The sequence below is a fragment of the Penicillium verhagenii genome (genome assembly GCF_028828195.1).
Source record: "Penicillium verhagenii strain IBT 33310 chromosome Unknown utg000010l_segment0_segment0, whole genome shotgun sequence".
Taxonomy (NCBI): Eukaryota; Fungi; Ascomycota; class Eurotiomycetes; order Eurotiales; family Aspergillaceae; genus Penicillium; species Penicillium verhagenii.
In genome coordinates, this window is record NW_026643174.1 from 1,179,898 (window position 1) to 1,204,243 (window position 24,346).

The following is a 24,346-nucleotide window of genomic DNA, read 5'->3' on the forward strand; positions in this document are numbered from 1 at the left end:
GGATAACAAAAAGGAAATATCTATACACAACCACTCTAGGACTATCCATCATGGCTCCCCGCGTCGCAATTGTCTTTGTAAGTTTTATTTTTATCTCGACACCCAGCAAAGATGAACCTCTCTCTCGGTTTTTGAATTTGTTCCGTTGAACAGAATTTTTCTAACACTTTCAAGTATTCGCTCTATGGCCATATTCAGAAGCTGGCCGAGGCTGAGCTGAAAGGCATTATCGGGGCTGGCGGTAACGCCGATATTTACCAGTACGTCCGTCAGCGGCAGAGATTCCGTGGTCTTGGGGCACAGGTCATAAGAACCCGGCTAAATTTCTGCGTAGGATCGAAGAGACTCTTTCGGAGGACATTCTCAAAAAAATGCACGCCCCGCCAAAGTCTTCTTACCCGAAAATCGATGTCCACAAACTACTTGAGTACGATGCAGTTCTATTTGGCATTCCAACCCGCTACGGCAACTTCCCTGCTCAGTGGAAGGCATTCTGGGATAGAACTGGTTCTATCTGGGCCTCGGGTGGCTACTGGGGAAAATACGCTGGGCTTTTTATTTCAACTGGTACTCAAGGCGGAGGGCAGGAGTCAACTGCTCTCTCCTCTATGAGCACTCTGGCCCATCATGGATTTATCTACGTTCCCTTGGGATATAAGAATGTGTTCCCACTGCTAGCAAACCTTGAAGAAATCCATGGTGGATCCCCATGGGGGGCTGGCACTTTTGCAGTGAGTCCCTTCTGTTCATTTATTGTGTTCGCAATCCTAACGTCGCTTCACAGGGTGCGGATGGTAGTCGTCAACCAACTTCTTTGGAGCTTGAGATTGCCGAGAATCAGGGCAAGGATTTTTGGGGAGCTGTTTCTAAGGTTCAAACATAGACTGTTCAAATTCGTGGCAGCTATAAAGAAATTCAAAGTCCAAAAGAATTTAACCGGAGCCCATTCTCTCTGTATCTAACTTTGAAGGAAGTTTATAAACACAACGGAAGAGCGGTATAATCCCGGCAAGTTTCTCAATTCACGCTTATAGCAAAGGCCTTAAACATATCTGTTGGAATTTAGGGGTGTATTATGTGCAATGTACATTGTACGGTAAGATTGTAAGATTGAAGGACTCGATTCGATTCCTTCTCCTCGTGTTTGTCACACGTCGACACCACTGCGAGTGTCACGCGTTGACAGTCTCTGTTCGTTGAGAAGGTTTTCTCAAGGTTCCCTTTGTCGGGCTGAGAAGGTTAGGGTTAGGTTTAAGCTTAGTTCCTGTCGTCAAACCTTAAGGTATTCAGGTGTTAACTCCTCCCTGTCTCCTTCTCTTCTTCTTTTCTTTTTCTCCTCTGTCTGTGTTTTCCTTCCAGTTAGGACCTTAGAACAATCTTATTGTTTTCTTGCTTGCGTCGTCACAGTGTTCTTGTTTGTTCCTTGTGTCTGATATCATATGTGATCCTCCTCTGAGCGTACATATCACTATATCCGCTTAGTGACGTACACCCCCGACCAAGGCCCCAGGATCCTTGTTATCTCAAATCCTGACCAGTGACAGTTATGAGCCCGGCGTTCATCTGATCTGAAGAACAAACAAACAAGACAAACATCAATTCTCTTCCTGCTCTAATGACGTAATCACTTTAATCACATGACCATTAGAATCAACTGACTCTTCCGATCACGTGGTCCGTGGATACCAAGATTGTTTATTTAGTCATGTGACCAAGGCCCACTCTTCCACATGGCCAATCAAACACCCCAGACCCATTTTCAGGCTCTCGGCCAATCAGGTGCTGCAAAAAAACCCAGGTTCCCAAGTAGTAGAGGGCTGGATGGACTGGATGGATGGATGGACAAGTAGTAGGAGGATGGACTGCATTAACTAAGGGGTGAGCACTAAAACAGAAAACGAAATCAAAAATGTGGCAGACGTTATAATTTATCCGGTATATATGTACATGCACATGTGCATCCATGTAGTATTTCAACTAGTCCCAAATTGAAACCAATTGATCAAGTGTTTGCTTTTGTCCACGGGCTTTTTAATCGCCTCTCATCAGCCCTAGAGCTCATCTAAAACCGGAGACTCCAAGGTCAGGTTGAATCCTTGGAATACTTACCCCTTGCTCTCAGTCTCCTTCCATAAATGTAGAACAAGTATGGAATGGGGAGGAGGGCGACAGAAATAAATCCCAAGACGCTCGCTGCCCAAGGGACACCCAGGTTATGAAACATGGCATCAGTGAACAGTGGGAAAGAACCGGCAAAGATAGAGCGCAGGAAAGTACTTGCAGCAACGGCACTAGCAGCCGTCGAGTGAAACGTATCAATAAGATAATTCAAAGCTGGTTGAAGGATAGTCAAAATCCCAATACCCATCAGAACGGCACCAATATTCGGAGCTATCCAATGAATGTGCGCAGGGCTGGTCCAACCAAACATGAACAGCCCTCCTGCAAAGCAAACAGATCCTAGCATCATTGGCGGTAGACGGGCTTCCGGAACAGGTCGGTTGTTGTTTTCTTTCATGCGTTTCACGTAGAACTTTTGATTAGACAGATTGACCAAGGCACCTATCATGATCCCAATGAAGTAGGAGATAAAGGGAAGAGCACCCACAACCTGATTCCAGCCACGAATTTCTTGGAAAACGATTGGAAATGCAGCTAGACTCAGGTATAGAATAGCGTAAACAAAAGACGCGTAAAGCGCAACCAAAAAGCATATTGGGGTTGCTAGAAGTTGAAACGGGCGTATCAGATACTTCTTTCCGAAATCTCTATAACTCGCATTCCACTCCTCGTGGCGGGCATGAAGTGCCCAGTTCCCTGTTTCGAGGCGTAAACGCCGCGCCTTGCGGGTCAATAGGATGGGTGGGTAGGTTTCATCAATAAACACCAGGTCCAAGATAAGGCAAATCATCATCAAAATACCGGTGATATACTCTGTCCATCGCCAGCCGAGATAGCTTTCCGAGATTGCACCGCCCACAATAGGACCCAACACAGGTCCGCCAAAGACTGCTATGGAATATGCAACCAATGCCGCCCCACGCTGCTCGGGGGGCCAAATATCACCAAGGACTCCACCTGTGTTCGTCACAGGGGCGGATCCAAAGAAACCGGCAAAGAAGCGGGTTAACATGATGGTTTGTACATCTTTGGCTGTGGCAGTGGCAAAGGAAAAGACAGCAGCGAGGAAATAGGGTGCAAGAACAGCTGGCTTTCGCCCATAGACTTCCGAGAGGGGCGCCCAGACTAGAGGACCCAGTCCCAAGCCGAACAAAAGTAGTGAAGTTCCGAGAGTCGAGACTTCCGTCGAAACATGAAATTCCTCGCTGACTTGCGTCTGACCGGTAGAATAGCTGGGTAAGGCTGGTTAGCATTCGAAGATGATTTGATTTGTATGTCAAGCCATATTTCTTACATTGAACTGGCCCAGGGAGCGCCCATGGCTGTAAACCCATAGAGAATAGTGGTCACAAGTTTCTTCGAAAAGCGCCAGTTCATTGGTTGATAGGGATCTTCCGGGCCATCAAAATCAACTATCATGTCATCACCGGTTTTCACATGCAAAAATGGAAGTGCAATATGCCTCTCTTGACCAGGAACCTGACTCCGAACGCAAGACATGATCGGGTGAGCTCCCTGTAAATCTTGCAAAGAGCCCGAGACGCTGAGCGACTTTCTTTCCAATGTTTCATTCCTGGCATCAAGTGTAGCATGATTGTCATTGGATGATTCAGAGATATCGCTTAAAGTGCTACACTTGTCATTTTTCTGCGGTTCTTTCACCATAATGCGTGCAGGTGACAGTGTATATCTCTGTTTCAATTCCAAAGATCGGAAGAATGATAGATGGAAATCTTGGAAAAAACAAAATTTAACCTTGGATTGAGCGCGACATATGGATGAACCCGAAGTAATAAAAAATAGAAAATGGGGTACGAGTCCAACATTTGAACTACAGATATCCCGCCTACTGGCATAGCTCAGTATTCTTGGCAATACCTAAATCGAGTCAAAGATCGATCGCATCGTGGGGAACCGGTTTTTTCGGCAAAAAGTACAGCAATCGGCGGTTTTTTTTCTCTGTATGTACTGTATCTTTGAACCTTGGTCTCCATCAATTCTCACAGGATGTGCCGCCCTACCCGGGATGGAGATCAAGTTAATGGGCACGTATATTCACTATAATACAGTCTAAGAACGAGCCTATATGGGATTATCCGTTATGTGACACTCGTGGACCCCACATACCTATTGTCTATGTACATGGCAGGGAACTTCCAAGGTTCCCATTGGATTGTTGAGCCATGATAGGCTTAATCCTCAAAGCTGTGGAGTGTATACGTAGTCTCGGCGAACAGCTCTTGCACGGCGAAGCTAAACTTTTCCAATTTTTTTTCCCAAACAAAAAGAACAGTAGAATAAGGTGGAAAGAGAGAAATTAAATCAATTAGAAAGGAAGGGTTCATTCGAAGTGGGAAAACAAGCCAAAGTCGGGCACCCCCTTACATCGTGCAGAATGCTTTCAAGGAAACCATCAACAAGCTGTACGGATACAGTAAGGTTATGTGCCCGACTACGGATGATGGTGGGGTCTCCGCGGGATTCCGCGGAGTGGTGTGGGCCAAACATTCGGACTTATGGGCGGAATTAAGCTTATCGGAATACCGAGTATATCGAATTCGGAGTGCCGGTTAAAGGTTCCAAACGCGACAAGTTAACAGTACAATTACTACTGCGCGTATATCGAGCTATTAGCTGTATCGTTGAAAACGTGCACAAAAGGCTATTCATTCCAATTTCCGTTTGCCCTTACAAGTTTAAAGTGACCACCCAAGACTGCCAAAGCAAAGTATTCGCCCCTTAAATAAATCAATGAACATCTTCCACCATATCAAACTCATCTTCGTCATTTTCTGCCAGATCTATATCCATATCGTCATCAGAAAACCCAGATAGATGAGGCGAGCCCATAACCACAGTGCTGCCCCCCGCGCTGTAAGCATCGTAATCTTCGTCGTCCGATTTCACAGACGAGATGGCATATCCGTAATCAGGATTAGCTTGCATTGTCTCTGATGAATGCTGTTGGTGGAGGTTTTCAACAGAGCCTAGATCTTCAAGCTCATCGTACGATTCCATCGACGCAATGTCTGAGACATGGGAGTGGGTTGCGTGATGGGAGGCACCCTGCACAGTACTCTGGGAATCGCTCGGGTTGATCTCACTGAAGGAGTCATTGGTGGATGCAACGCTTCCTGTATGAACTGCGGGGCCCGGGGCTGAGAATCCGCCGCCTGTCATGATGGGAATATCTTGATCGGTGAACACACCTCCCGTTTCGTCGTCATCACCGCCGGCCCAGAGAGGTAGGTACCGATATTCATTGTCAGTCAGGCAGGTTATAATACTCGCGAAGTGGTGTTGGAAAGGGGTTCGCTCGGATGTGTTTAAAATTGCACGGCTATATCTGCTAATGTATGCGGTGGCCGCCATTGTGAAAGCTTCTTCATCAAAATGTTTGTAGTCGTAATAGTCATTGGCGCGATTGCTCATATCAGGTTGAGAGTAACTTGCATCATACTGTGAAAGGTCGACAGGGAAGGAAGGTCTCTGTGATGGCTGCTGTGAAATAAAAGGATTCGTTTTTTCTTTTGGCCTTTCTGGAAGTGTTGTTTCCATGGATGGGGAGTGTTTCATATCTTTGGTGGTAGAAGAAACATGATTCGAAGATGAATCGACTGGTTCATTAACCCGTGGAGTTCTGCGGCGCAAATTGATAGTAAGATTCCATCGATTAGACCGCGTCTTCAATTCCTGGTTCAACATATCATGCTGTTCCTCGGCTCGACGCACAGCCATTTCATTGAATCCTCTGATTTTTTCATCCAATGTGTGTCTTGCAATCATCCGGATTTGAGCATTCTCTTGACCTTGAAATGCAAGCAAGCCACACCCAATGTCGGCAATAGAACGGTGCATGTCTATGTCATGATTTGTCCGTGATGCTTGTATCAGATCAAGCGTAAGAGACACTCTCGAGCTTATAAGTTCGGTCCAGAAACTCCTTCCCATCAATCTAACCAGAAAATCCTGTGGTTCGAATGCGCGAGGGTGGGAAAATCTGTGTCCTTGGCTGTTCGACTTTGAATAGGCACAGCGCATGGGATCCGCAGAGATTGAAAGTTTTGAGTAAATTGAAGCTCTAACGCTTTCTTTCAGGATATCGATCACAGATTTCACATCTTCGGCATCTTCCGGATAAATTCGAGCATGCTGGGTTAATTTTGTGACTTCCGGGATACTACTATCTTCAATCCAAGGCATTTCCTCCCCGGCCAAGTGAAGGAAGTGTTTGATGATTGTGTCCATGAAAGCCTTGCTAGCGTACTCGATTCGTTGCACCTCGTTATCATCAAGATTGTCATTGATCGGAGATTTTTCGAACTTCTGTTTGTACATTTTCAGAGGCGTCAAGTTTGCCGACCGTATCAGGTATAGAAGTGCTTCATCGCTGACCAAGCCCATAAATGCATGGCGACAAAGCTCACTAGATTTTATTCCAAGTCCTACCCGATAGGCGACCTCGGGGTGGATTTCAATCAAACGCGTGTTATTTGCCTCGTAAAACCATGAAATGATGTACCCGCTGATGACTGGGAGGGTAGCCACATTGAACAGCTTGGCAACAGCAAAGAAGGTCCATAGCTTGCAAGGCGTATCGAGAGTGATGCTCAGTCCTTCGAGGACGTGTAGGACATATTCAATGCCCTGGCGATGACGGGCTGCGGAGTACTCCACGGGTAGCCCATTTCGAAGAACCATTTCTCGCGCAGACATGCGCGTGAATATTCCAGTTTCCTGTTCATCCAAGTCTTCTTCCTGTATTTCTTCACTGCCATCACTGACCACTAGAGGCTCAGCCAGCATGGCTGGAGCTAGGTGCTCCAGGATTTGATATTCATCCTCACCTCCAACGCAAGACTCTGGAAGCTTCCATTTTTCCTTCAATGAAGCCCATTTCCGAATTGCCATGGGGCAGGATACCTCCGTCAAAGCAATAATGGCATCTTCTTCGTGGATTGCCGGTGTCAAGTCCACCACATACTTGATGCCCATGGGTAATTTATCAGCGAATCCCCGCTGCTTGCGAACCCGTTTTTGATTTCGTAGTGTAAAAAGTTTTTCAAAGTATGCCGAGCCTATTTTCAAAAATTTCTCGCTGTGTACACGAAGAGGAATGGTTGGTGTTGATGCTAAGTTCTTCGGCCCGTCCTCGGGTGGGGGGTCGATGTAAAGCAGGGTGTCTGCATCATGGAAGAGAAGGAGCGGAATTTCTAAGGAGAAATTTGGAATGGATTTCTGTTGAAATGGGATGTAAGGGCTCCCCAGAGACGCCGCTGTTGGTAGCTCTGACGACTGACGTGGTGCAGTCTCGAGGACTCTAGGTGAAGTGGACGACGCCATGGTGAACTGTCATTCCAGGTGAATTTCACCAAGATGAATCTCACTAGAGGTGAGCCAAGGAGAATAGATGTAAATAGAACGAGATGCAATAGGTAAGAGATATATGAAGAGAAGCGGTAAGCTGATCATGGATGGTGGAACTTGGTTGGAATTGGAAGAGGGGCGGAGTAATGAGGCTCAAGCCAACAGTGTTGCCTTAAAAACAAGCCAATCACAGCACAGTTGCGCCACACAGGTAAGGGTGGCACAGTGAGTCACAAAGCGAGCACTTGAGCTGTTAGACTGTTCACAGTAAACACTGAAAGAATAAAGTTGGCTTGTTTTATTTGGTGAAAGACATCCATGGATGACACTTTCCAACTACTCCACGTACTATAATTACAGTATCCACTTAAGGGTGGGGCAAATAGAACCAAGCCAAGTTGAATACTGGAAGCTGTTTTGTCTACTCAACAGTACTGTGAATTTTATATGATACATGGATTATATCGGAAAGTCTCACAGTTTATACTTAGTCAGAATCACAGAGAGAAAGTTGGAACTCGACCTTGATAAATCTGGTTGAACCATGGTTTATAACATTGAAGTCTTACTAAGGTCAATAGCATTTATATTCCGCCGATCAACAAATGTGTTCATGGTCATGTCATCCCACAAAAAAATATAAAAAGTAATAAATTCTTTACAAAAGCACTGCTAAGCATATCCCGATCATTCTTCTTCAATGGAAATGCACATGTGCAAGATATTTACAGATCTTATCCAACTTTGAATTGATTGTTTTCCATCCAGCCTCTTCTCCTGATCATGGCAGTAAGCTCAGGATCTCTGCCACAAGGTCGCAAGCCCATGAAGTCAGTCTTGCCCCTCAGGATCAATACATACACCAATGTGCATCAAATCCATGGATACCCATACTGACGGTTTACCTACGGTGGTGTCAAGGTCGAGCTCCATCGCTCTCATGAGTGTCTTCGGTGTAATTGGAGGCACATATCTTATGTTCCGCCTTATGGCCCCACAGCGAGGAACTGTTTTGACTACAAATGAAGAGATGGAGGCTTTCCGGGGAGGATGTTACGATCAGACAAGTGTGCATGGGAAAACAGCACGGGCTCCAGGCCCAAAATCCGGGTATATCCCACCCGACCAGAAACATTGAATAATCAAAAAATGTTCACATCAATTGATTGTGCATCAAGAAATAAAGAATGGAAAAGGCCCTAGAAGCACCGTATTGCGTACGTGGACAATCTAGAAATTTCAAGTGCAGTTCAATAGAGTGGTATCAAGTATAAGAGACAGTGCGCCATGCATCCAAAACATTTGAAGACAAAAGTCCCGCCCGATTCATGTACAATGGGAGTAATACCCACATGGATTAATCTACAAGACTTGCTCGGGGCAGTGAGCCACCTGAGTACTTGGACATTAGGCGGAAGGCTGGGTGTCAGTCTCTGTAGACTGTTGTCCATCACGACCTCGACCTCGGCCACTACCATCAGATTGTGGCCTTGGCTTTTTTGTATCTTTCTTCTCTCGCTTCTTTTTCTCACGCGTAGCAGGACGGGACTCGTCCGGTCGGCTGCGACTACCGCTACGACTGGATTCCGTCCGTCGAAGATCTTTTACCTCTTTGATAACCTCTCGGAATCCCTCTTCAATGTTGTTCATGCGGGCAAGAACCAATTTGCTGAGCATATCTTGACTTTGGCTGGGTCCGTCCCGGCGAAGATTTCCGGTAGCGAGCGCCATTTGGGTGTTGAAGCTGGATGGGATTGCGCCCCCAAAGCCACCGGCCACCGCCTTGTTATCACCCAGATCGGATCCGAGGTCAAACAGCAACGACCGTGGCGGACGTCGTGAGAGCGGGCGATCAGATAGGTATAATCCTTCGATTTCGGGGACGGACATGTGGCTGAAGCCGAGAGAGGGATTGCGTGAGAGGACTGCATTGAGTGCATGTCGTCTCACAGTGCCGACATTCGCGGACGTTGACAGGCCAGGTGGGTGATCTTCATCCGAAGAGTCTTTGCGGGTCCGTGGGGGCGTTGTTCGCCCTTCGGTTTCTTCATTTGGGGAATCAACAGGGTTGTACAGCATGGTGGCCCCTGAGATGTTACGGGTGTGTCTAGGACGGCGGACCGGACTCTCTCTTCGAGATGCGATTCTAGCAGTGGATGGCCGGGAGCTGTAGAATTTGGGGGTAGTCTTCTCCGTGCTACCGACCGGGTGAGCGCCGTCAGTGACTGAGCCCTTTTCTGAATGCTCTTCCTGGGAGCCATCATCACTGTCGAGCTCATCATCACCTTCCATGTCAGTATGCTGAGAAAGTAGGCGGGTTTGCATGGGTGAGGATGAATCCCTCTGCTGAGGATAGAATGACGGGTTGTCAATATGACTGACTCGCTCTTCAGGATTGGAAGCAGCCAGAGATCGAGTAGTGTCTGTAAAATTGCGCCCATGGGCTCCCGTAGACTTCCGCATCGGGTACGGAGGTCGCCGCAGCGGCATCTCAAGTTGCTCCATGATCACCGAGTCTTGCTCATCTGGGGTGTGCGCTGGGCCGGAACCAACCTCCTGCATCCAATCCTTGATGACATTATTAGTTTGGTGTTTGCGCATGCTGACCGGTCTGTCTCGAGTTCGTTCGACGCTGCTTTGCTGCCGGAAGACCTCTTCCAGTGCCTGGTCTTTATGATATGTAGCTACCGATGGTTCCCGCATCAATCTTGGTGGCCTCGTGCTAAAGGCTTGGAATCGACTGGGTCGGGTCTGAGCTAATGGTTCTTGACGCGATGTGTCCACAAGGTCCATCGGCTCCATCACACGGGCACTCAGAATTGTCTTTTCGTAAAGACAGATAGTAAAGAGTATTGGCAAGTGCGTGACTTTGATGATGGTTCGGTTGAGTTTAATATATTGGCGGAAAGGTATCAGGTATCGGAAGGGCGTGACAAGCCAAGCGATAACGTTGGTCGGGGCAACGTAGCTAAACAGCGCATCTGACTTAACCATAGATATCGTGTTAACAGCGAATAAGAATTGATGTTCAGAATTCGCGTTGTTCACAATTCGCATGAAGCTGTTCGACAGGACAGAAACCAAGATGGTGACGATCACGAAGTGACAAATGAAGAGGAAGATTGTCAGAATGGTCCTGCCGAGGAAATTGTATTCCTCCCACATGGCCCACGCAGTCGGTGTAAATCCCATGACTAGTTGGAACAGACCATATGCGACGCTCTTTGGAGAGTTGTCATTTCCAAAAGACAAGAAGGCGACGAAAAAGCCGCTACACGCAATCACAATGAGAACAAAGACAGCGATCAGATCAGACGCCATGATTCGGAATGCAACTAATAGTTGCGAGAAATAACGGTAGTGATCGAGGATCGAGAATAGACGCGGGAAGAGGAGGACGGAGGTAGCCGCCAGAATATCGTATGCCTGATCGGCTATCTGATTGCTCCGTGGATAGGTCAAAAATGCACCATAGACACGCAGACAATAGTAACAAAACAAGAGCAACAGAATACCTAGATCAAAAATATTCCAGAAGCTCATCAGATAAAGGCTGAAGCCCTGCTCGTTAAAACCAACGATCTCGTCGAGCATGAATCCCGCACTCCAAAACCAAAATACAATCTCCAAAGATGTGATGCGCCCACTGCGCTGTTCAAGAACAGCTAAGAAAAGTCCCAGGAGAACTGCGAAGGAAATTGTAGATAGAAATTGCCGGTATCGAGGCACACGTAACCGCGAAAGTTTGAATAGCGATGCATTTCGGGGGTTGTACAGCGTCACCGAGCGACGAAAGGTGGTATTTCCAGTTGGAACCGGGTTTCCATCTCGATCGGCGGTTGCCCCATAGTCATAATTCCCTGGCGATGATCGATTCAAAGGGCGATGCAGATGATCGGCGGCAGAGTGAAAGACGATTGTTCCTGCCCAGATGGCCTCCAATTGTTGCACCACTACTGGGTGCGCCAGGAAGCGTTTTGCTTGCGCACGAATTGCCACCTCCAAACAAGAGATCCGAGCGGTACCCGTGACCTTTCCTTGAGGGCCACCAGTCCATGCCATGGCTGAGTCCTGGCCCTGAAGAGGATAAAAGTCATACGACAGTGCATCAATCAATTCGCGAGTTGTGTATTCCCTCAGTAGCTTAATCGCGAGCAGCTCACTGACCATCGCGCGAGTCTGGCTTGCTCCGCTGTTCCCTGGATTCACGTGTATCTCCTTCTCGAATTGCAAACAATTGGCCATGAGGGCATAGAGGGTGGCTCGCGAAAAGTGTTCGGACATTATCTGTTGCTGAATAGGCTTGACGAGAAACTGCGACACCTGGGGAGACCGGAGTTGGTCCCAGGTCAAGGTGGTCTCGCATCGTGAGGCGATTAAGGGACGAATAGCATGGGTGATGTCGTAGACAGGGAGTGCATCTATGTGAGTTGCGGTTTAGCTAGATGATCCCTCTCTGTCGCGCTTGACCAAACATCTTACCCAAATGCGAGGACGAGAAGATTGGAAGCAAGGGAGTTGACTCCATAGGCACATCGTCCTCTTCCCCCTCATCCTCCTCCCAGTGTCCATTTTCGTCAATGTCCTCGAGCTCTGGCTCGTCATCACTGGAGTCTGCCCCACGCGTATGCCGAGGACCGCGTCGCGCGCCTGATCCGAACCATGGTAAATTGTCTGTCACCGCAAAGGGGGAAGAAAATTGAGACTGGTCAATCTGCCCGCGGCGTGCTCTCGGGCGAAGTAGGGAGGCCAACATGTTGAGGATCGTCACATGGGCCGAGTACCATGCATGACCGTTGAAGGGTGTTTGTCGGTGTTTGTTGTTTAGTGCATGGTAATTCCGAAGAAATACGGCTAGGAGGTAAATCGGAGAAACAAGTAAAGAGAGAAGAAAGGGTGGAAATCAGTGAGTGAATAAGATATGAACTGGGATCACAAATCCCACATCTAGGAAAACTTAAATTTTTATGTACAAAGTCAACACTAACTAATGGCGCGCGATTAATGAGATCCAACATCTTTGTGAGTCCAAGCTTGTGGTTGTTTAACCAGACGTCTTCATCTGGTATTGGGACGCCCCAACTTACCGGATGGGGTATGGTGTGGTATTTGTATTTCGGAGATTATGACGATGCTTGGCAGTAACAACGTAAAACGGTGACAAAGTAAGGAAAATTGCCTACAAGTTCTCTTAGTTATGCTGTAATTGTTGTAAATTAGGCTCTAATGTGTTAGAAATAATTAGTCTATTTCCCAAGGTTCTGTCACAGGTACAAGGTACACAAAAGTACCATTTCTACTGCGTATGCAGCTCTCAGAAAGATTGATCGAGGCGTCCTCTTAGCGACACTGGGGGCGTGCTTTTAATAACACCCGAGCTTCGGCAGATCTTAAAAAGGGAACTTCTACGTCATAGCGCAGATTCCCCGGGTACACCTGACCGCACATTCTAGGAGCTAGGTATAACCAGGTTTTAAATAATGATCAAACTTTTCATCACAGGTAGTGAAACCATCAGGATAATCTTTATCCTGGTGATTGGTTCTCTCAATTTTCTTTTGTTGGGGGGGAGGATAGTACTGTACAGTATGAACTTGGAAGATCATAGGGCAACGGAACCGCTGTATGGAGTGCATCCTCCCACCGTTACTTATCGTGCTTATCAGGACTGACCGCCTGCAACACTCTGCATGGGCGACTTTAATCTCGTTGACTAGCATATCAGATAGATGCCAGTAGGGAACATAATTGATGTACTTGTAGTTCTAAATTCTCTGATTATATACATATAATCTTCTAATATGCCATTCTCTAGATATCTCGGTTCTTGAACGGTTCCCACTTTTTTTTTTTTTTTTTTTTTTTGCAGTGACAAGATCCACTATGAGAAGCCTGGAGAAAAAAAAAAAAAAAAAAACTCTTAGGGCGGTCACCTACCATGGCGGACCGAAACCGGTGGGTCTCGTCGAAAATGAAAATTTTCTGCCACAGCCCTCAATTTTCCTCTTTTTTCATATCTCAGCGCATTGTAGCTGCTGCACAAATTACTCCCCTCTTACCCTTTTGACCAACCTTCCCTCCCACAAACACCAACGGGATTAGGACGAATCAAAGGTTCTTCTGGCGAATGCTGTGCTAGAGTGACCTGCCCTCGCTCAGATTCGTCCCCGAGAGGACCTCACTCAATTTTCCCCTCCAATTCAGTTATCCTAGTCCGCTTTCCTCCCAAGGAATCGGTCAGACCGAGTCCGCAATCGGGCGGATTAGAACCTGAAAATACCAAAAAGGAACAAAGCTATTCACAATGGCTGCTACCAGTGCTTTGATTGCCCCGGCCTCCATCCCCGTCCGGGGTGGCAGTGACCGTCTCATGGCCCTTGAGCTGGCGGATGGTACCGTGTACCAGGGTTACAACTTTGGTGCGGAAAAGAGTGTGTCTGGTGAATTGGTCTTCCAGACCGGTATGGTTGGATACCCTGAATCGGTTACCGATCCCTCATACCGCGGTCAGATCCTGGTCATCACCTTCCCACTTGTCGGAAACTACGGTGTGCCTGACCGGGAGGAGATGGATGAGGTGCTCCAAAGCCTGCCCAAGTACTTCGAGTCAAATCAGATTCACGTTGCGGCGTTGGTGGTGGCATCCTACGCCGGTGAGGACTACTCTCACTTCTTGGCCAAGTCTTCTTTGGGTGACTGGCTCAAGGAGCAGGGTGTTCCTGCCATCCACGGTGTCGACACTCGTGCCCTGACCAAGCGCCTTCGTCACTCTGGTAGCATGCTGGGTCGTCTGCGTTTGCAGAACGCTGGCGATGCTAAGGCTGTCGCTGCTGCCGTTGATGCTACCAACTGGAACACACACTTTGAGGAAATCGAATGGGTGGACCCCAATGCCACTAACCTTGTCGCCGAGGGTGAGTTGAAAAGCAAAAGTTTCTCGAATAATTTCTTTTTCTAACGATTACCCATAGTTTCCATCCGTGAGCCTCGCCTGTACACACCCCCTGCCAATGTCGCTCTCAAGCACCCCTCGGGCCGCACTGTCCGCGTTCTGTGCTTGGATGTCGGTATGAAGTACAACCAGCTGCGCTGCTTGCTCTCCCGTGGCGTTGAAGTCATGGTCGTGCCTTGGGATTACGACTTCCCCACCCTGGCGGGTAAGGATTACGACGGTCTGTTCGTCTCCAACGGTCCCGGTGACCCTGCGACCCTGACTACTACCATCGCCAACCTGTCCAAGACCTTGAAGGATGCCCGCACACCCGTTTTCGGTATCTGTCTGGGTCACCAGCTGATTGCCCGCTCAGTCGGTGCTACTACCACCAAGATGAAGTTCGGTAACCGCGGTCACAACATTCCCTGCACAAGCATGATCTCCGGCAAGTGCCACATCACCTCTCAGAACCACGGTTACGCCGTTGATGCCTCCAGTCTTCAGGATGGTTGGGAGGAGCTGTTCGTCAACGCCAACGATGGCAGTAACGAGGGTATCCGCCACACCAGCCGTCCCTTCTTCAGTGTCCAGTTCCACCCGGAAAGCACTCCTGGTCCCCGTGATACTGAGTACCTGTTCGATGTCTTCATCCAGAGCATTCAGAACTCCATTGCCTCCGCCGATGCCCTCACCAAGCCTGTTGAGTTCCCCGGTGGTCTCATTGAAGACAACCGTAAGGCCGCTCCTCGCGTCTCGGTCAAGAAGGTTCTGGTCCTCGGTAGTGGTGGTCTGAGCATTGGTCAGGCTGGTGAGTTCGATTACTCTGGCAGTCAGGCCATCAAGGCCTTGAAGGAAGAGGGAATCTACACCATCCTGATCAACCCCAACATTGCCACCATTCAGACCTCCAAGGGTCTGGCTGACAAGGTGTACTTCCTGCCCGTCAATGCCGACTTTGTCCGCAAGGTCATCAAGCACGAGCGCCCCGATGCCATTTACGTCACCTTTGGTGGTCAGACTGCTCTCTCGGTCGGTATCGAGCTCAAGGATGAGTTTGAGGAGCTTGGTGTCAAGGTTCTGGGTACTCCCATCGACACCATCATTACCACTGAGGATCGTGAGCTGTTCGCTCGTAGCATGGACTCGATCAATGAGAAGTGCGCTAAGTCTGCCTCTGCCTCGACTATTGATGAGTGCATGAGGGTCGTTGAGGACATCGGCTTCCCCGTCATTGTGCGTGCCGCTTACGCACTGGGTGGTCTTGGTAGTGGTTTTGCTGAGGATATGGATCAGCTGCGTGACCTCTGTGTCAAGGCTCTCGCTGTCAGCCCCCAGGTGCTGATCGAGCGCAGTATGAAGGGCTGGAAGGAAATTGAGTACGAGGTTGTTCGTGATGCTCAGGACAACTGTATCACTGTCTGCAACATGGAGAACTTCGATCCCCTTGGTATTCACACTGGTGACTCCATTGTCGTTGCTCCTTCCCAGACTCTCTCTGATGAGGACTACAACATGCTCCGGACAACTGCTGTCAATGTCATCCGCCACCTCGGTGTCGTCGGTGAATGTAACATTCAGTACGCTCTCAACCCCTTCTCCCGCCAGTACTGTATCATTGAGGTCAACGCTCGTTTGTCTCGATCTTCTGCTTTGGCCTCCAAGGCCACCGGTTACCCCCTCGCTTTCATTGCTGCCAAGCTGGGTCTCGGTATCCCCCTGAACGAGATCAAGAACTCCGTTACCCAGTCCACTTGCGCCTGCTTCGAGCCCTCGCTTGATTACTGTGTGGTCAAGATTCCCCGTTGGGACTTGAAGAAGTTCACCCGTGTGTCGACCCAGCTGGGCTCCTCTATGAAGAGTGTTGGTGAGGTCATGAGCATTGGCCGAACATTCGAGGAGGCGATCCAGAAGGCTATTCGATCCGTTGATTTCCACAACCTCGGTTTCAACGAGAAGGATGCCCTTATGTCCATCAAGGGCGAGCTCCAGACTCCCTCCGACCAGCGTCTGTTTGCCATTGCTAATGCTATGGCTACCGGCTACACTGTCGATGACATCTGGAAGCTGACCAACATTGATAAGTGGTTCCTGACCCGCTTGAAGGGTCTGAGCGACTTTGGCAAATCTATGTCTGCGTTCAACGCAACCTCAGTCCCTATTCCTATGATCCGCCAGGCTAAGCAACTTGGTTTCTGTGATGCTCAGCTTGCTAACTTCCTCGGCTCTAACGAGCTGGCTGTTCGCCGCATGCGTATTGAGGCTGGTATTACTCCTATTGTCAAGCAGATCGATACTGTCGCTGCCGAGTTCCCTGCTGTTACCAACTACCTTTACCTCACTTACAATGCTACTGAGCACGATCTGAAGTTCGATGATCACGGTATCATGGTTCTTGGCTCTGGTGTCTACCGTATTGGTTCATCTGTCGAGTTCGATTGGTGCTCCGTTCGCACCATTCGCACTCTCCGCGAACAGGGTCACAAGACCATCATGGTCAACTACAACCCGGAGACCGTCAGTACCGACTACGATGAGGCCGATCGCCTCTACTTTGAGAACATCAACCTCGAGACTGTCCTTGACATCTACCAGCTAGAGACTTCCAGCGGTGTGATCATGTCCATGGGAGGTCAAACCCCTAACAACATTGCCCTGCCTCTGCACCGTCTCAATGTCAACATCCTCGGTACCTCTCCCGAGATGATTGACGGCGCCGAGAACCGTTACAAGTTCTCTCGCATGTTGGACCGTATTGGTGTCGACCAGCCTGCCTGGAAGGAGTTGACTAGCATCGAGGAGGCCCGCGAGTTCTGCAACAAGGTCAGCTACCCTGTGCTTGTTCGTCCCTCCTACGTGCTTTCTGGTGCTGCCATGAACACTGTCTACTCGGAGGATGACTTGGCCAACTACCTCAACCAAGCCGCCGATGTCTCTCGCGACCACCCCGTTGTCATCACCAAGTACATTGAGAATGCCAAGGAAATTGAGATGGATGCCGTTGCCCGCAACGGTGTCATGGTCGGTCACTTCATCTCTGAGCACGTTGAGAACGCTGGTGTGCACTCCGGTGATGCCACTCTGATTCTGCCCCCGCAGGATCTGAGTGCCGAGACTATTAGTCGCATTGAGGAGGCTACTCGCAAGATTGGTAACGCTTTGAACGTCACTGGTCCTTACAACATTCAGTTCATTGCTAAGGACAACGACATCAAGGTCATTGAGTGCAACGTCCGTGCCTCTCGTTCTTTCCCATTCGTGTCCAAGACCATGGGTGTGGATCTGATTGAGATGGCTACCAAGGCCATGATCGGTGCTCCCTTCACTGAGTACCCCCCTGTCAACATCCCCAAGGACTACGTTGGTGTCAAGGTTCCCCAATTCTCCTTCTCGCGTCTCTCTGGCGCTGATCCCGTTCTTGGTGTTGAGATGGCCTCCACTGGTGAGGTTGCCTCGTTCGGTCGCGACAAGTACGAGGCCTACCTCAAGGGTTTGCTTTCCACTGGCTTCAAGCTCCCCAAGCGCAACATCTTGTTCTCTATTGGTTCGTACAAGGAGAAGCTTGAGATGCTGCCTTCTATCCAGAAGCTTCACGACCTCAAGTACAACTTGTTCGCCACTTCCGGTACCGCCGACTTCCTCAAGGAGCACGGTGTTCCCGTCAAGTACCTCGAGGTTCTGCCTGGTGAGGAGGAGGACATCAAGTCGGAGTACTCTCTGACTCAGCACTTGTCCAACAACCTCATCGATCTCTACATCAACTTGCCGTCTAGCAACCGCTACCGCCGCCCGGCCAACTACATGTCCAAGGGTTACCGCACCCGTCGTATGGCTGTTGACTACCAGACTCCTCTGGTCACCAACGTGAAGAACGCCAAGATCTTGATTGAGGCCATCGCTCGCCACTTCCCTCTGGAAATCATCACCTCCGACTTCCAGACTAGCCACCGCACCGTGGTTCTGCCCGGTCTGATCAACATCGCTGCCTTTGTCCCGGGTCTTACCACTCCCGGTTCCAAGGACTTCGAGACTGTCACCAAGGCCTCCATGGCCGCTGGTTTCAGCATGGTCCGTGTCATGCCAGTCGGTGTTGACAGCTCGGTCACCGACGCTCGTGATCTGAAGATCGTTCAGCAGAATGCCCAGGGCAAGTCTTTCTGTGACTTCAACTTCTCCGTTGCTGCCACTTCCTCGAACTCTGACGAGATCACCCGCATCACTGGTGATGTCGGTTCCCTGTTCATCCCCTTCAACCACCTTTCTGGCAACATCAACCAGGTGGCTACCGTAACCAAGCACTTTGCTTCCTGGCCCTCCAGCAAGCCCTTGATCACCGACGCGAAGGGCACTGATCTGGCTTCGATCCTGCTCCTCGCTAGCCTGCACAGCCGTAACATTCACGTTATGAGCGTCACCTCCAAGGAGGACATCCAGCTCATTGCCCTGAGCAAGGAGAAGGGCCTCATGGTCACCTGCGATGTTTCCATCTTCTGCCTCTTCCTCTCTCGTGAGGAGTACCCTGAGTGCAGCTCTCTGCCCTCTGCTGAGGACCAGAAGGCCCTCTGGGACCACATGAGCACCATCGATGTCTTCTCCATCGGTAGCATTCCCTTCCAGCTTGCTGGCAAGGATGCTTCCCCTGCTGTCGGTCTTGCTGAGGCTCTGCCCCTTCTCTTCACTGCTATGGCTGAGGGTCGCCTCACTCTTGAGGACATCACTGCCCGTCTTTACGAGGCCCCGAAGAAGATCTTTGAGCTCCACGACCAGGCTGACTCGTCGCTTGAGATCGAGATTGACCGCCCTTACGTGTTCCAGAACACCGAGGCTTGGTCTCCCTTCAACGGCAAGGTGATGCGCGGCTCTGTCCAGCGTGTTGTCTTCCAGGGCAAGACCTGTTGCCTCGATGGCGAGATCACCGCTGATGCTGGCAAGGGTGTTGACATGTCCTCCCACCGCATCATCCCCTCTTCCCCTATCCAGAAGCCTACCACTCCCATGGTCCGCCCAGAGAGCTCCTTGGAGCGTCACACCTCCGTCTCCGGCACTCCCGGTCGCCGTGCCCCCCGTGCTCTGGATGCCTCCATCCCCGCTGGCGAGCTTGGTGCCCCTCTCTACGGCCCCTCTTCTCAGACCTCCCCGCTGAACGAGATGCTCTCCCGCTCTCAATTCCGCGGTAAGCATGTGCTGTCCGTGAACCAGTTCACTCGCGCGGACCTTCACTTGCTCTTCACCGTGGCCCAGGAGATGCGCCTCGGCGTTCAGCGCCAGGGTGTCCTCGACGTTCTGAAGGGTCGTGTTCTGTGCACTCTCTTCTACGAGCCCTCCACCCGCACCTCGGCTTCCTTCGATGCCGCTATGCAGCGCCTGGGTGGCCGTGTCGTCTCCATTGCCACTGAGCACTCTTCTACCCAGAAGGGTGAGTCTCTCCAGGACACCATCCGCACTCTTGGCTGCTACGGTGACGCCGTGGTTCTGCGCCACCCCAGCCCCACCAGCACCGACGTTGCCGCCAAGTTCTCTCCCGTTCCCATCATCAACGGTGGAAACGGTGCCGTTGAGCACCCTACCCAGGCCTTCCTGGACCTTTTCACCATTCGTGAGGAGTTGGGTACCGTCGCCGGTCTGACCATCACCTTCACTGGTGACCTCCGGTACGGTCGCACCGTCCACTCCTTGATCAAGCTGCTCCGCTTCTACGATGTCCAGGTGCAGCTTGTGTCCCCCAAGGAGTTGGCTTTGCCCGAGGATGTTCGCAAGCAGCTTGTCGCCTCTGGCCAGCTCCGTCTTGAGACTGATGTTCTGACCCCTGAGATTGTGGCCCGCTCTGACGTTCTGTACTCCACCCGTGTGCAGAAGGAGCGCTTCTCCGATCTCGCCCAGTACGAGCGTCTCAAGGACAGCTTTGTCATTGACAACGCTCTTCTCAAGCATGCCAAGAGCCACATGGTTGTCATGCACCCTCTGCCTCGCAACGCCGAGATCACCGAGGAGGTTGACTTTGACCAGCGGGCTGCTTACTTCCGCCAGGTTTGTTTACTCCCCATGCCCTTGTCTTTGGTTTTGAATCCTGACTAATTTCTTTTTTTTCTTTCTAGATGAGATATGGCCTGTACTGCCGCATGGCCCTCCTGGCTTTGGTTTTGGCCCCTTAAATCTTTGGCTTTTTTAATAATGTGCAAACAAAAAGCGCCTTTGATTTTCTCTCTCACGCATGACATGTTTTTCTTTTCCTGTTTTTGATTTCAAAAGTGTTTGTTCTGTCTGGATATCTTTTGCTATGTAGGTGTGCAGCTACCTATACGTATAAGAACAGCTGTATAGATTAGACGAATCTCCCTTTCTTATGAATTCCACGCATCCGTGCTATGTATATGTGTATATTATGATTTTTTCATGTGTTATGTGTTATTTGTTATGTGTGTCGTGTGTGTCGTGTGTTGCGTTTCGTGTGTTTTTTGGCGTGCGTGTTGCGTTTGGTCGGTTTTGCGTCGGTTTTGGGTCATTCTTGGGTTTTTCTTGGGTTTGGTGGGGTTTGGGGACATTTCGGGGGTTTCAACAGCTATATACCAATTTCATTTTTCATTTCTACTTGATATTTCTCCTCTTTTCCATGATTTATATCATAAAAAAACGTGAAACAGTTGAAGTCTGAGAAATCCATTTTCGTCTGCTGGTGGAGACAGACTCCACTGCGCTAAACCAGATTCGACATGCCATCAACCAGACCAGTTGCCATCTTCTTACTTGGGAACCTTGGAATGTCTTCTACAACTCATACTAACATTCAATCCCAGTGATTATATCCATGCTATTGGTATTCTCACATGCAAATGACTGATCATCTTTCTCATGTCTATTCTATTCCATTCCATTCTCTTTCCTTTCCACCTCCTAACTCAAACTCATCATTCAAATTATCATTTCATTCCAACACTTCCACTCAACGCACTCCAGTAAGAGCTCCCCTGTGAAGCAAACCATCAACTTCATCTCACATTCCTCTCCACGCAGCAAGTTTTGAGTACTAACAATATCTTTCAAGTGGGGATTTAGGAAACAAAGCGCTGACGAGTATTCCTGCTCCTGAAAATGTCTCCTACAGGAGTTACTCGCTCGGAATCAGCCATTGAAAACGACCCTCTTGACAAGGGCATGATTGAAAGTCCACCACAAATCGACCCAACTTCCCGACCTCTGACCCCCCTTTCACTTTTCGGCCCTATCTTAAATCCCACAAGCCTCACCTTGCCATGCTCGGATAACCCTGTACCCCCAATTATCACTCGGTGTACGCACTGCTGGCGGAGAGATCATGGTAAGTCGTCATGTTTTTACAACCATTCCGTCAGCCTAGAAGGAGAATACTAATGGACTCAGCAACCGAGAGCTCAGAATGCGAGTTTCAACGACTACGAGCCCACTGGATGGCTGAAAAGGAGAGGGCTTCTAACGAAGTCAGTCGCTTGGAAAGTCGAAATGTGACCCTTGCAGCTAATTATGCTCAAGTTCGGGCTGCACAGGATGAACTCATCGCTCGAGTTCAATACTTGGAGTATGAAGTTGGTCTTCTTCGATCAGCGAACACCCAGCTTCATACCAATATTATGCAGCTGACGTCTAAAAATCCTGCTGGCTCAAGCTCACACTTTTAGCCAAGTCCTCTCGCTGCTTTTGGGGTTGTTTTCTTTCAAAATTCCGATTTACCATCACAAGGGACAAGTAAACCCGATTCTAACCAGCCCCAGCCGTTGTGATGAAATGCTTCTCTACTACAGAGGCGTTTTCAAGGTTGGAATAGCGACAAAATGAGCCTTTTTCCATCCTTCTTACTATTCTCTCGCCATCATTTTTAGCATCTTAGGCTTTGTATTCTTATTTTCTATTCTCTATCATTCATTTGCTTTGTTCCTTTGTCCCTTTGGTTTGCCCCTCTTTCATTTCTTTCGTAATACTCTTCCATTGTCCCTGTGTTAGTATTTTCAAGGAAGATTCATTCAAGGTCGGAATTGTTGTTCCTCTGAATGGTTTCTTGTCCTTTCTTCAAGCACTTGAGATCTACAAATAGCCTCTCTAGAACAATGCACATTATAAGTAGAAAGAAAAAACCATGAAAGTATGTATGCAGTACTAGGCATGAATACTTGATACATCATACATCGCATTGTATCCTCGAGATCCCTACCACCTCTTTGTCCTTGAATAATAATAGTTCTTCATTGTACAATTATCAACACAATGGCTATATTCAAGTCGAGGATTCTGGGATTCGAGAATATAAAGACCCCGAGCATCTCACTACCTGGCATCCATCAAATCATCAGCATTCAAAACATTCAAAACATTCAAAACAACATCAAATCCACACCTTCAAAGGCTCTCAAATTTCAGATAAGATCAACGATTTTCTACCTTGAACTCTCACCCCCCAAGAAAATCATACAATTTTAAAAATGGACACTGATTTTAGCTACATTCACGAAGTCGACGATGACCTCCGCGGCGATATACTGGGACTTCTAATTGATACTCGTTTCCGCGCTAGACAAAATGACGGGCGGAATGCGCAACAGGCTATAGAAGACACAATCATGTACCTATCAGCATTTGGTCCAGAAATTTTCGAGCATAGTATGGATATTATCTGGGACAAGGAACTTTTCCGCGACGATGTCAACGTCTTTTACGGAGGCCCCCGAATGGTTGCGGTTGGTCCTCCACGGGCCGGACAAGGACGTACTATTGTGCTAGACATGATTGAAATGGTTCAGCTGCCCGAGTCTTGGTTTATTCAGGGTGTTGTTCTTCCTGATCTTGGTTTTGCTCAGGGCTTCGATACTGTGGATTTCCGCGGTCTGACTGCTCAAACTCTTGCTTCGTTGACACGTAAAGCGGTAGGTGAGCTTGTTTCTGCTGGCAAGGAGACTGACTGTGCTATTTGCAGGGAGAATGTTGCGGCTAACTCTGATGTTATTGTTCTTCCTTGCGAACATTGGTTCTGTGTTCGATGCATTACCACTTGGCTGCGGGATAACAACAGCTGCCCTATGTGCCGTCACACACTGTGAGAGGGATTGAAAGATTGGTAGAAGGTGGATTTTTCTTACTACAAGTAGGTTTGTTTGCATGTTCCGTTAATTATAGACAGAATTTGACTTCAAAATTCGATCATCCTCCTACCCAGTTGTCCAAAATTGTAGAATTTAGAAACCAAAAGTCTTCAGGCACATTAAAGCACGAGTTCTAGTAGATAACAGGACATTTTACTGCCAAGCGTAGATACAAGTCCAATGGCCCCAGACTGGATGTCTCTCTCTCTTTACCATGCGCAACCCTCTCTTCTCATAGAACCTACAAGCTGGGAGATTCCCTTCAGCGGTTCGTAACCAAAATCCTCCATCCTCTCTTGGGTATTTTCTTTTAACTAGGTCAAGCAGAAAATCCCCAAGTCCGAGATTCTGCGCGTCGGGGTGAACAAAAAGCTGGTCTAATGCCTTTTCTTTCTTGTTGATCGCCACAAATCCCAGAACCGTATGTGCAGGGGAGTATTTGCTTTCAGGATCATCGGTGGATTCAGGAGCAGGTGAATTGGCGAGCAAGACCTCAAAAGTATCTTGTTGTGATAACATCTGCTCAAGCCTTTCCTGACAGCCGATCAAGGTGTTGAGGGGTGTTGATGGGATTTCGACATCGCGGGGTAAACTATTCCATGATTCAAAAAAGGTCTGCGCTACTGGTGGGAGAATTTTCAGTGACAGTGGAGTTGTGTTGAACTTTGGCATTCTTTCAGGTAGTCTCTTTGAAGGTTGAAGGTTGATACTTGAAATTGTGAATGGCATTTCCTATGAAGAGTCTTCCATAATCAACACCGCTACTTTCTATGCACTAGAGGTTTCCGATGCCTATGGAATCAACAGCAGAGTTACTTAT

The 24,346-nt window shown here is 48.8% G+C and overlaps 7 protein-coding genes across 7 annotated transcripts; 4 read left to right on the forward strand and 3 right to left on the reverse strand.

Moving 5' to 3' along the window:
- Positions 1–50: 50 nt before the first annotated feature.
- Positions 51–883, forward strand: N7466_010302 (uncharacterized protein; the record flags this gene model as incomplete). The annotated part of the gene is made up of 4 exons (XM_057169691.1): positions 51–77; positions 175–260; positions 335–731; positions 785–883. 4 exons carry the CDS (start codon positions 51–53, stop codon positions 881–883), a joined length of 609 nt encoding a protein of 202 aa, XP_057017082.1.
- A 1,200-nt stretch (positions 884–2,083) lies between these two features.
- On the reverse strand, positions 2,084–3,786 carry N7466_010303 (MFS transporter; the record flags this gene model as incomplete). The annotated part of the gene is made up of 2 exons (XM_057169692.1): positions 2,084–3,353; positions 3,416–3,786. The coding sequence occupies 2 exons, from the start codon at positions 3,784–3,786 to the stop codon at positions 2,084–2,086; spliced, it is 1,641 nt and encodes a 546-aa protein (XP_057017083.1).
- Positions 3,787–4,869: 1,083 nt separating this feature from the next.
- N7466_010304 (uncharacterized protein) lies at positions 4,870–7,464 on the reverse strand (the record flags this gene model as incomplete). The annotated part of the gene is made up of 1 exon (XM_057169693.1): positions 4,870–7,464. One exon carries the CDS (start codon positions 7,462–7,464, stop codon positions 4,870–4,872), a length of 2,595 nt encoding a protein of 864 aa, XP_057017084.1.
- A 1,431-nt stretch (positions 7,465–8,895) lies between these two features.
- Positions 8,896–12,244, reverse strand: N7466_010305 (ion transporter; the record flags this gene model as incomplete). The annotated part of the gene is made up of 2 exons (XM_057169694.1): positions 8,896–11,909; positions 11,971–12,244. The coding sequence occupies 2 exons, from the start codon at positions 12,242–12,244 to the stop codon at positions 8,896–8,898; spliced, it is 3,288 nt and encodes a 1,095-aa protein (XP_057017085.1).
- A 1,548-nt stretch (positions 12,245–13,792) lies between these two features.
- Positions 13,793–20,571, forward strand: N7466_010306 (bifunctional carbamoylphosphate synthetase/aspartate transcarbamylase; the record flags this gene model as incomplete). The annotated part of the gene is made up of 3 exons (XM_057169695.1): positions 13,793–14,402; positions 14,460–20,446; positions 20,515–20,571. The coding sequence occupies 3 exons, from the start codon at positions 13,793–13,795 to the stop codon at positions 20,569–20,571; spliced, it is 6,654 nt and encodes a 2,217-aa protein (XP_057017086.1).
- Positions 20,572–21,508: 937 nt separating this feature from the next.
- N7466_010307 (uncharacterized protein) lies at positions 21,509–22,071 on the forward strand (the record flags this gene model as incomplete). The annotated part of the gene is made up of 2 exons (XM_057169696.1): positions 21,509–21,734; positions 21,797–22,071. The coding sequence occupies 2 exons, from the start codon at positions 21,509–21,511 to the stop codon at positions 22,069–22,071; spliced, it is 501 nt and encodes a 166-aa protein (XP_057017087.1).
- Positions 22,072–22,869: 798 nt separating this feature from the next.
- On the forward strand, positions 22,870–23,484 carry N7466_010308 (RING-H2 finger protein; the record flags this gene model as incomplete). The annotated part of the gene is made up of 1 exon (XM_057169697.1): positions 22,870–23,484. One exon carries the CDS (start codon positions 22,870–22,872, stop codon positions 23,482–23,484), a length of 615 nt encoding a protein of 204 aa, XP_057017088.1.
- Between the last annotated feature and the right edge of the window lie 862 nt (positions 23,485–24,346).